Source organism: Ictalurus punctatus, chromosome 4 (assembly GCF_001660625.3).
Source record: "Ictalurus punctatus breed USDA103 chromosome 4, Coco_2.0, whole genome shotgun sequence".
NCBI classification, from domain to species: domain Eukaryota; kingdom Metazoa; phylum Chordata; class Actinopteri; order Siluriformes; family Ictaluridae; genus Ictalurus; species Ictalurus punctatus.
In genome coordinates, this window is record NC_071284.1 from 30157570 (window position 1) to 30170185 (window position 12616).

A 12616-nucleotide genomic window follows, 5' to 3' on the forward strand; every position below is an offset into this window, starting at 1 on the left:
ACTGTGGTATATATATATATATATATATATATATATATATATATATATATATATATATATATATATATATATATATATATATAAATGTTAATAAAACAATTATAGCATTAAATATTTATGCACTATTCCACTTTTACACTTAAAGCACACACACAATCACTGTTTCTTCTCATTATTAGACCATGCATGTTTTTTATTTATTATTATTTAATTTTTTTTCTGGTTGATTTTTACAAGAACAAGCAGCTAAACGAAAGATAACCTAAAGAGTTTGCATATTTAATGAAATTAAATCCTTAAAATATACTTGAACTATATTCTTTCCATTAGCTCTAAATGAATATATATGCACACTCTCTGTTGTTACTGGGAACATATGACTAAAACGAAATTGTGTGCATTGTAAAGAGTAGTTAGATAGCTGATAAGATTTGACTTTATGCACATGCCAAGCTGTTTAAGCTTTACTTGAAAGGCATTTGAGAATCAAGGATATAGCACAGCATTGAAGGATGCAGTCAGCATTGATTGATAGCACAAATACAATTGGGAGAATCGTTCATTTAGACTGAGGCAGCCTGTGATTTCTACCTGCAGTTGTTTTTACTCTGTTCAGTGTGGATGTCCTTTGAGAAGTCACTGTGGCTCCGCTAGCTCGGGTGAAGCAAGACGCTTCTGTGCATGTATAAAATGGGCCAGAGTTTACTACTTGAATGGATCAGTAATATTAGATATTAGATGGTATAGTGTGATAGTCTGATAATGAAATTATTCAATCTGAGGAATGCATTATATCACAAGGTCATGCACACGTGTACACACGCATAAAGATAAACAGAAGAAAATCACAAATTAAGTTTCCTTTGTTTTTCCGTAATGCCTTACTGGCTTCATGTTGTGTGGTGTCTGTATACCTAATATGCTAAGCAGAAAAGTTCATCTGTTAAAGCTGAAGCTTGGCAATTCATAGGTCACAATTCACAGAGAAAAAAAGCCTAAATTATCCACTACCGTAAACAAGTGTGTTTTTCATGTCCTGCCCAATTTCCCTTTCAGTGAAGAGGCTTTTCCACTGGCTTTTCCTTTATCTGATCTCCTGTATCATCGACTACATTTATATACACACCAATAGTCCGATATTAACTGGATTTTGGCAGTATTCTATTTTGTATTGAGTCGTGCTAACGCCACAATCAGATTGCCCAATTCAGATTAATAACAATATTCCGATTGCCCAAATTCTGATTCCCACCCCTGGAATATTCCTGTTTTAATCCGAAATTCGCTGCATGTAAACACTTTATTCAGAAAATGCACTGAAAGGAGGTATATGTGCATGCTCAATCCACAAGGAAGGCTAGGTATTTAGGAATGGCAACTCAGGCATACTGACAACAACTATGTATACAGGAATATCCTGATGCCTGTACGCATATAAACATCACATTCGGAATATGGTTGCAACCCGAATATAGACCTTAAACGGAATTTGATTTGCATGCAAACATAGTCAATGTAACCAATCAATGTCAAAAATGATGAATGCCAAAACCTCCGTGTTTGTTCATTCATGATCACACGAATAGCAAAAACGGTATAAAAACTGACTAGCATCTGAACAAACTAGCAACACAGTAGCAGTAACCGGCAATCTATGCTTGTCCTGGAATGGACATGGGATTTTCTAGAATTAACCTGCCCTCCTTTGCACTTTTTACATAAAGAATTGTAGAACAAACTGCAGATTCATTAAAAGTAAACATCTTAGTGGCGCCCTAAAAAAAAACGCAGAGAACTTTCAGGAGATTTCAGGTTGTTCCGTCATTCTTTTGAGTTTCACTTCACCGCAACAGCTGTTTCTAATCCCGGCACGGATACAATGGTGAAGTGTGATTCGATCAAAAAAAAATTAAAATAAATAATAAAAAAAGCAGATATTTGCACGTCGTACTCTTGCTTCTCATATCTCACACTCACAAGTATCATTGTTAAAAAAGAACGCCGTGGATTGTGGCGCAGCACTTTGATAATCCTATGAGTTTTTATTCATGCTCTTATTGTTAGAACACTGGTTCATGAAGCAGTGAATAATAAGAACTGGCTTCCTGAGACACAATTTCTCCGCATGCATTTTGAACCATGTTAATGCTCTTTGCTGCTTAAATGCGACTGTCATTTAAGGCACGCTGTGCCCTGCGGAACCTTTCGTTTGGTTTGAGCAGGAGAGGAGCCTGAGGGACTGGTGAAGTGTCAGTCTGCATCTTTCTCATGCCAAAGCACACTCGAGAGCTGATTCACTCGAAAATGTGCAGGCTTCCACTTGGACACACACTCTGTCTACTGACAGAGGATACATTAGTACTGGCACCATCTCTCTTCGCATGTTGTCTTGCCTAAAATATTCAGATATGTCAGTTGGAACAACTTATTTCATGATTGTTTAGGGAAAGACAGTGAGATGGAAAGAGTGGAGGGTTAGAGTAGACACCATTGACAAGTCTGCAAGAAGATAGCACTCTATTAATAAGAAGCACATACACACACGCACGCATACTCAGAAGCCTGATGTACTAATGTACTGATTATAACGTCTAAACTTGGAGATATCTATAGTATATTTATACAGCCTTGTATCTGTGCTCATAGTCATGAACTTTGTTTTATTAACTTTGCCTCAGCAAAGGTCATAATGTGTTAAAAACGTAAGATATATAAGCATTTATCACTGCCAACACCTGAAGGATAACCAACACACACACACACACACATACGTATAAACTGATGATTCTGCCTTCTTATTTGTGCTCTCATACACACGTTAATTTGCAGATCTGGGCCTGGGAGCATTCATGTGTTGGTTTCTCTCCTGCTGCTCATCCCTGCAGTGCTCATCTTATGGTTTTACCAATCGACTGTTAGAAGTGAGTGTCTCCTCACTGCGCTGAGTTGCACGCTCAACTGGCATCACAGCTGGCACTCTTACAACATGACAGATAAGGAGGAGGAAGGCTCAAGATATGGCCATCTGGGCAGTGAAGCAGAAGGCTCACAGATGCAACCGAGCTCTAAAAACGAGAGCAGTTTTCCTCTGGAGCTCATGGCACACTCTTCCTCTCTGTTTAAACCAATCCAGATGGCATATACTGTATATGCCTTCATTTAAAGAAAAAATATTCACTGTGAACGACCTCCAAAATAATCTTGATAATTATCATGTGATCTTCAATGATTTATTTTGTAATGAAATTCTGAGCTGAGCTTTTCACTTTGAACTTCTTTAATCGCTCAGTTTTTACTGTCCTACATCAACTGTAGTGCTGAAAGTCAAGATCAACTCATTAAACAGGTAGAATCAGGTGTGGCTCCTGCTGGATTGGAACAAAAACCTGCACCCAAACTGACCCTTTGCGGAGAAGAATACTGTAGACATCCCTGACCTAAACAGTTTGATGCAGCAGCGCTTTAGTGTTTTAGTCTGTCCAGCTCTCTCACCTCCTTATCTATTGAGTCTGCTCAAACAGGACAGCTTCCTAAGCTTTTGAAGAACTTTCATGATAATACAACTATGTCATTGATCACTAACTGGCCAAGCCAAGTCTGTGCTGTAACTCATTCTCCTACTCCTTCTTAATGTCCTGCCTCCAACAAGTATTCAAGTATTCCATTCATGGTCTTAGTGATTTCAAATAAATAATTATAGTGTATGTTGGTAGGTTTGGCTACTGACTTCTGAAAATATCCATCCATGCATCCATCCATCCATTTTCTGTACTGCTTATCCTACACAGGGTCACGAGGAGCCTGGAGCCTATCCCAGGGCATTCATGGCACAAGGAGGGGGACATCACAGGGCACAATAACACTCACACACACATTCACACACCCATTCATACCCTATAGACTATAATGCATGTCTTTGGACTGGGGGAGGAAACCAGAGAACCCGGAGGAAACCCTCAAAGCACTGAGAGAACATGCAAACTCCATGCACACAGGGCACACCTCTGAGAATATAACAGTGTGTGCGTGTGTACATATATATATATGTTATAATGAATAACTACAATAGACTACATATGAATGTTGTGATTAGCCAATACAAGCTGTCAAAATAATTAGCAATGAGCAAGTTTCCTGGTGTTCTTAAAGGTGAGGTGGTGGCTACCTTCAAGAAAGCGTCCTGATTAGATACATCATAATGTAGGGATATGAGCTGGTAGTGTAACGGATTTCAAGCGGCGCTTTTGAGGAGATTAAAATGAAGAGTTGCATTACTACGGACCATGCACAGAGACTTCAGACATTTATTTAATTAATACACAAGTAGCATGGGCGAAAAGAGAGAAGGAAGAGGAAAGCCAATTTTTACTGCCTCGCTCCAGGTCCTGCCTAGCTTTGACACATGGTGAACAAATTCTTTGCAAATAGTCTGACGCAAATATGCGTGCACACATACAGAAGAGGCATTAAAATTAAATAAATACTGCCACTTAGGGGCAAAGCCTACTAGGCTTAAATGATGAAGTGTGCAATATATGCGATCATATTCCCAGTCCATTTTTTTGTCTTGATTTAATAATAGGAAGGCAGATTGCAGGATCCGCCAGGGAGAATTTGTATAAATCAATCCGCAGACATGTGTTTACCTCTTAACAAGCCTATCTATAACATCACACTCGGAGCAGGATAAAAAACCGGAGTGACTTTTTTAGCTAATACAATACACCCCCATTCCTGTGATCAATTACTAGAAAAGATTTTTTTTTCCTGTTCTAATCTACAGAGGTCTCGTTTTCCACATGTCTTCTTTTCTCTGCTTGGAATCTGAAAAGGGTATAAGTAGCAATTGTGAGTGTCCTCAGATGTCTCAGAGAAAGCTTAAATAACCCCAGCTTTGTCTTCAGAACGGGGGAAAAAAAGCTGATATTAGAGACGGCTGAACGGTTCAGCACCACTGCCATCAATCCGCTCCATTACTTTTCTCTACAAGCACGCATTTCTCCATCCTGCTCCGTATAGGAATGACAAAACATAGGGCTCACCATTTCTTTATGTGTCAGTGTGTGAGACATAGTAATAAAGGTAGGGTACAGTGTGAAATGAAAGACATTCATCCTACTGCTGGAGTGGCTCCATGTCTGAGAAGATACATGCATTTGCACAGTTATATTACCTTAACATATCGTGCTACCGTAAGATTACGGTATACAGCTTACATGATGCCTTTATAGTCTGAAACACCCCATTTCTACAGCTTTACAGAAAACAATCTTGCCCCTCAATGTCACCCACACCCCCACATAGACACGCAAAAAGGCTTGCTGGAACGCAACAACTTTTAGGAAGATGATCAGCCATGATCACACATCAGTAAAGAGAAGACTGGCCATTGGTATGTTTAGGAATTTTCCTAGTTGGATGCTCCATGACCGAAACACTAATGAGACCTGATCACAACTAGAATCTCTAAGTTCATTCATTTATTCATTTACAATAACTATTTTATCCTGGTCATGGTTACAATGCATCCTGTGCCTATCCCAGGAACAGGTGGCATGAGGTGGGAATGCACCCTAGATGGGATGCTATACACATTCACACTCAAATTCAAACCTAGGGGCTATTTTGCTTATTCATTCCATGTCCTGGCATTTTTTATTGAAGGAAGACAGAGAATGCAGAGAAAAGCCATGCAATCACAGGGAAAACATTCTCAATATTTTAGTGCAGTAGTGTAGTGTTAGACAGTCTTATAGACTAATTGACTTACATTTTTATACAAAGCTTTGTTGGTTATGGCTGCATAACTACATATACAACCTGATATTATATGATTATGTGTGATATTATGTGTTGGACCTAATGTCATAATACTAATTAAACGACTTTGTTATTTTAGACAAATGCAAGGGGCCACTTTAAAGCAAATTGCCTCTGAGGCCTTGGATTAGTTCTCTCTCATGCTGTAACGGACACCTCTCTTAAGAGGCACAAATAGCAAAAGACACCACCTACAATCTCATCTAATGTAATCCACTAAGAAGCAGTGCTCATTGAATATGTGCGTTTTTCAGTGTGGCTCTCGGTTACATGGTGTTGACAGACAGGCGAGAGTCCCACTGCGTCATTAACATGAGATATTAATGTTAATGACTTTTAGGACCTTTGCAGAGGGGAATATTTGATGAAGCTCTTGTAACTCTGAAATGGACACAAGGTGTTTCAAATGTCGCCCGAGTGTTTGACGGATACATTCTCCTCCTTTTTTTTCCCCCCTAGGAGCACTTGCTGTGTTTTCTCAGCAGCCACAGGACTTGGTGGTAGTGGCTGGGCAACTAGTCACTCTTCCATGCTCCATTCCTGGCTACCATGGTGTTGTGCTGTGGATCAAAGATGGCCTGGCTTTGGGTGTGGGACGAGACCTAGCAGGTAGGAAAAACACCAGGTCCTTTACCAGATAAATGAAGACAGGAAAATATCTTGAAAAATTGGTGCTCAAAAGGAGCAGGGTTGTACATTTGGTTAAATCTAGAACATGAAAGGTTACTGGGGAAAGCTGTAAAAAATTGTTTTTTGAAAGGTTAATTTAATTACATTTTTAAAAGAGTACCACATAGGAAACAGAAAAACCTTGAACTATACAAATTCAGACATTTCAGAATGTCTTTATTTTTCAGAGGGTAGAAAGGTGATTTGTCTGTGTTTTCCTTTCATTTGTGAGTTTTGCTGTAGTCTCAGCTAGAGGTGTGTGTGCAGGTGTTTTTATCCCATTCCGGAAGAGCCTTTGCCCTATCCCACCTACTTAACAGTTTGACAGTTTGATAAATCCTGCCTGCTATTACAGAAGGTTTGACAAACCCCACCCACTTAGAGAAAAAGTTTGATCAATCCCACAAACTCTAACAGAAATTTTGATCAAGCTCACGCACTCCTACAGAAACTTTGATCAACCTCATACAGTCACACAGAAAGTTTGATTAATCCCGCCCACTTCCATAGAAAGTTTGATCAATCCCACCTACCACCACAGAAAGTTTGATCAATCCCACAAACTCCTGCAGAAAGTTTGATGAATCCACTGCACCCCCACAGCAAGTTTGATCAATCCCACTCTCTTACATAGAAAGTTTGATCAATCCCACTATCTTCCATAGAAAGTTTGATCAATCCCACTATCTTCCATAGAAAGATTGATCAATCCCACAAACTCCCACAGAAAGTTTGATCAATACCACTAACTCCCACATAAAAGTTTGATCAGTCCCACAAACACCCAGAGAAAGTTTGATCAATCCCATAAACTCCCACAGGAAGTTTGATTAATCCCATTCACTCCGACAGAAGGTTTGATTAATCCTATGCACTCCAACAGAACATTTGATTAATCCCATGCACTCCAACAGAACGTTTGATTAATCCCATGCACTCCAACAGAAAGTTTGATCATTCCCACTCTCTTCCATAGAAAGTTTGTTCAATCCCACAAACTCCCACAGAAAGTTTGATCACACCCACCCTACAGAACATTTGATCAGTCCCACCCACTCCCACAGAAAGTTTGATCAATTCTATGCACTCCCACAGAAAGTTTGATCAATCCCACCCTCTACCATAGAACATTTGACCAATCCCACTCCCTTCCACAGGATATGTGACATCAAAATCTGCTATCTTCTGCTATCAAATGAAAAGCTAGTTTATGCAATTGAACAATAATCTCAATGAACATTTATACAGAATTGGTTTTAGATTATTAGTTTATAGCAGGTTCACACCAGTTCAATAGATTTCTATTTATTATTATTATTATTATTATTATTATTATTATTATTATTATTATGTCTCCTTATCTGTAATGTATAACAAGGCCAAATTATAACCTGTGAGCCTGTGAAGTACTTTTAGTTAGCTGATAGCTTTTGACGTCTGTCTCTCCTCATTTGCAAATTGCTACTTGTATTAAATCAGTCTAATTGTTTAATTTTGCATAACACTTATTGAATTGTGATCCCTGCAACCTTTCCATCCCCCAGGACCTTTCAGCACTCTGTTTCTCATGCATATTCATAAATGCAACAGAATTTCATGCAGTGAGAAGTAATTTTTTTTTTTTTTTTACACGTCTACAGGCTCTGATTTATTAAAGGTTTGTGTGTGTAAGAGCATATTTCAAGGTTGATAAGACCCATAAAAATGTCTTATTAACAAAGTCTGTGGAGGATTGTCTTTCATATAAGTAGAATTTAAAAAAAAATCTCGTCCATTTTGCAGGTTTGTTCTAATAAATATGTCATTTGTATCAACATGTCTATGTGAATTTCCTCAGGGGTTGACTGGGTTCCTCCCACATCCCAAAAGCTTGACAATAGGTGGGTTGGTGACTGTACCTTGCCCTTAGGTGTGAATGAGGGTGCAAATGTGTTTGTGCATGGTCACCTGTGATGGACTGTTGACCCATCCAGAGTGTTCCCAGGATAAACTTCACTATAGATCCACCACGACCCAGATCATAACTGAGTGGTTACTGAAGATTTGGGGTGTTTCTCTGTGTACAAATAGGGTGGAGTCAAGGTTTATATAGCATCAGCAATTATATTGTACAATAAAAAAAAGCCCATGATTTAGTATTACTGTCATAAACTCACTTTCAGATTAGATATTTGCTGCACGTCTGGTCCTGCAACGTTTGATGCCAATAGTATTTAATGAGATGCTGTGAAAAGGTTTATATTTGCATATACGTTATGAACATACTCACTTACTTTACATCCATATTGAACAGGTTTTGGTATGCCTCATCACTTTTAAATGACATTGCACTAGATGTAATATTTTGTTATACTAGAGATCTTTTGGTTCTCCCAGAGGTCCAAACTCTTTAGGTTTAAAGTGATGCCATTTAAAAAATGATTCTTTGTAAATCACCCACAAAGTTATATCAGATTGCATGTAAATTAGACTCTTTATTTGGGATATTAATAAATCAGCGGCTTAATGTTTTCTCCAAATAGTCAAGCTTCATAGTACAGTGTTCAGAGTCAGATTCAAGCATCTAATTCTTGAAAAACTGGCACGTGGAGAACCCTGGAGCTCTAACTTTGCTCAAAGTCCTCTGAGCCTCCACTAAGCTGTGGCCCAGAATTTTCCATTAAATATGTATTCAGTTGAAGATCTTGGGTCTTGTCTCCTCTGACCTTCAGTGGTCATGCCTCTGTGCCATCTCGCTGCTGATCTTGCACTCTAATTAAACCTTTGTGGGTGGCTGTGTCCCAACAAATTCCCTGTGCTCCTGAGGAACCAGCCTTTGGCTGTAAACAATTGGGACGAGAGTTGTTAAGGAAAGGGGACAAAGTGGGACTCGTGCTAATGAGAGAAGAGTGAGAACAAAGCCTAATGGGACATCTGTGTCAGTTTAACAGTGCTGGGTCTGAAGTGGGGAAGATGGGCAAACTGCCGTGTTTTTGATGCGGATCGATGGAGGACTTGCACACAAAGACATGACGAATTTAATGAAGGCTCATGAAGACTGCCTCTATGATTTTTTTTTGTTTTGTTTTTTTTTCCGCAAAATCCCAAGAGATCTGGTTTAAAAGCCAAGCATCGAGCATTGAAGAACAAGGTACTTAAAGAAATATCGCATCACAGCTGGTCTTTTTAACGCTGCTGCCTACGTCCACAAGTGCCAATCTCCTCAATAAAAAAAAAATGACACGTCTACGACTGCTGGCATGAGGCGAGAGGCTGTCTGCATTAACATAAGTGTGACACCTTGTACAGCACAATAGTTATCCAAATCCACTCTTCACATTACAGGTGCACTCGCAGCCTGTCTCTCAGGGGCCTGGTAATCCAGAGCAGAAGAGCAGTGATTAAAATGAGAGAAATTACTTCTGATCCCCTTGAAGACACAAGAAAAAAAAAATGATAGAGAACTGATTTTTATCAGTCGCATACCATTCTTCATTACCTTCCTTTTGTATTTCACTGACACTGACACTCAGTGACGGCTGGTCATGATATCAGATCTGAGAGCTAAAATATAATCTATCAGCAGCTCAGAAACAAAGAATCTATTAGTGTTGAGCAATGCCCGACTGGGTTTATGTAGTATTTCCTCCTAATATTATTGTTTCATGGAATTATTTATTTGTACGTGATATATGAAAATAATATCTAGAAATATGAAATCTGACAATTGCAGGCGTTTTCCTGTGGCGTCTGGTCTTAATTGAACAGATTGAATTCACACCATGGTTTCATACATTAAAATTGTTCTCATTTGGTGAACAACTCATGATGTCTTCTCAGCTTTCAAATAGCAGTCAGTCAGGATCTATAATCCTGCTATGATCTGCAATCATGCAGCTCATCAAGACATCCTGCCTTTTGTTCTTTCTCGCGCTCTCATGTTTGTTCTTGGAAAGGCTTTAGGAAGATACACTCGCTCACCCAAGTAACCATTAATCACTGATGCCCATCTCCACTTCCTTCATCATTGATCGGCTATAAAGTCTCATCCATTCCCGACCTGATGGATCCATTAGCTCTAATGGGGGCTATTTTGCATTGTTTGTGTTCAGTGACATATACTGTCTTCAGGACTCATTGTGATCAATGGATGTGTTGTTTTATTCCTCTCGCTGATCCATGATGCTCTTAGGTCGCTCAGGAATGTATGCGAATTTCATTCAGAGTGAAAGGAATTCATGGGATTGATTGAGAGAAAGCGTGCCAAGTAGATTAGACCTGATCCGTGTGCTCGTTGCTGCGTGTGTGACCGCAATGCATCTGCTTTAAAGTGCCCCTGAAATCAAAATTGGGGTTTCAGAGGGGTTTTTTTTGCACATATCCCTTAGTATTATGAAGACCGATATGATAATATATTTAGAAAATAATAATAAAAAAAAGTTTTGGAAAGATCCATCCACCTTTTATACACAGGGCCATGGTGGGAATCAAACCCCCGATCCTGGAGGTGTGAAGCAAACGTGCTAACCACTAAGCCACCGCACACCCAGTTTACCCTGTATTAGTCTACTAGTGTTTGTTCAAATAAATGCTCTCTAGAGCATGTACATCCCACCCCTGGGGTTGGTTTTGCTGTAGAATAGCAGCTTGTTAGCATTTTATTCTGTTAAACACTTGTTCTGGTCTGCTCCTTGAGCTTTCTTGCAATGAATTAATGGAATTTTAAGAACAAATCACTGCAACAAAAAATAATGAATGCCTAACTACTTAACTAGGGAAAGCTTTCTCTATGCTGGCTGATATAAAAACAGCCTATTTGTAGTCTTATAATCCCACCTGTTTATATGTTGCATATATCTAGTGATCATATACCAAGAGTATATACATTAAAGCTAGGTTGAACTATCAGTTGATGCAACCATTACATTTTAATAGGCACAGGGGAGTGAATAGACCAAACCAGGTGTCTTTAAAAACCACATTTCTGCATCTCTGTCCATTTATAGAAGTAAGGAAATTGTAGGTGAGTTGGGCTACATGTTAAGATGTGATTTGGGTCATGCAAGGTCAATATTTATGATTTAATATTTAGTATGCATGATTGCTGCCAAAAGTCGGCTGGGTCAAACCATGTGCTTCATAAAGGTCATGCCGTACGCTTGCATGATGGACGAGTAGGAGTTCTGATGTCAATGTATGCTGATTGTATTGTAAATGACCTTTAGTCCATAATGCATTGGAAGTTACTACAGACCTAAATTACATACTCTTTCACTGACTGATAAAGGAAGTCCTTAAGATTTGCAGCTAGGTGTTAAGCGTTAATAGATGCTTCAGGAAATCCATCAATCCCTTGGCAGGAGAATAAACCAGAGTATCGAGCTGAGTCAGTGGCCATTAATGTTATTTAGGGTGTTCCAGTTTCTTTGACTAGCCACGAATATATAGGGAAACTTGACTGCTTTGAAGTGTCAGCTACATCACCTGGTGTTTCAGGGTTGTTGTTTTTTTTAATACAAAATTGTAGTTTAAGAAACAGATTGCAACATAAGTAAGCCTGGTCTAACATTTTTTTTTTTTTGTAGAATTGGAAGCCATTAGTAAGCACAAAGTATGGATGAATCTAGTCATTTGAAATAAGTTGACAGATTTTGTTTATCTCTGATTCTGAATCCCCACTGATTATGGTGTGGTTATGCAAGCTATAGCTGTTTTGATGGGTCATAAAATGTTTCGTCGTTCTGTTCCTCTGGCACCATCCTACTCACTGAGACAGATTAAAAGCTATATGTGGGCAGATAAAACACACGGCAACATAATTGGCTATTCCTCTCCATCTCAATGGGGAAAACAATGGGCACTTAATGGTCTATTAATACTGAATGGGATCCAATGAGTCAAAGGGCAGCAATTGGCATTTGTGGTACAATAGCCTCAACTTTCATGCGCAAGGACTTCAACTCATTACATCCAAAGCCTGGTCTAGATTTGCCCCTTGTCTTCCTCCAGGTATCATTCCTGCATATGCTAATGATGGAGCAAGAAATGGGTAGGATCTAGGGAGAAGAGTAGTGCAATAGTGAGAATGGGTGGCATGGTGGTGCAGTGGGTAGTACAGCTCCAGGGTTCCCGGTTCGATCCTGCCCGT

At 39.1% G+C, this 12616-nt stretch overlaps 1 protein-coding gene across 3 annotated transcripts in view; it reads left to right on the forward strand.

Annotated features, from left to right (window-relative positions):
* Positions 1 to 12616, forward strand: part of kirrel3b (kirre like nephrin family adhesion molecule 3b) — a 219161-nt gene that overhangs the window by 135385 nt on the left and 71160 nt on the right. For all 3 annotated transcript variants that reach the window (XM_047155222.2, XM_053678142.1, XM_047155224.2), the window contains exon 2: positions 6280 to 6429. In XM_047155222.2, the coding sequence (XP_047011178.1) occupies positions 6280 to 6429 (150 nt within the window). The remainder of the gene's footprint in view (positions 1 to 6279; positions 6430 to 12616) is intronic.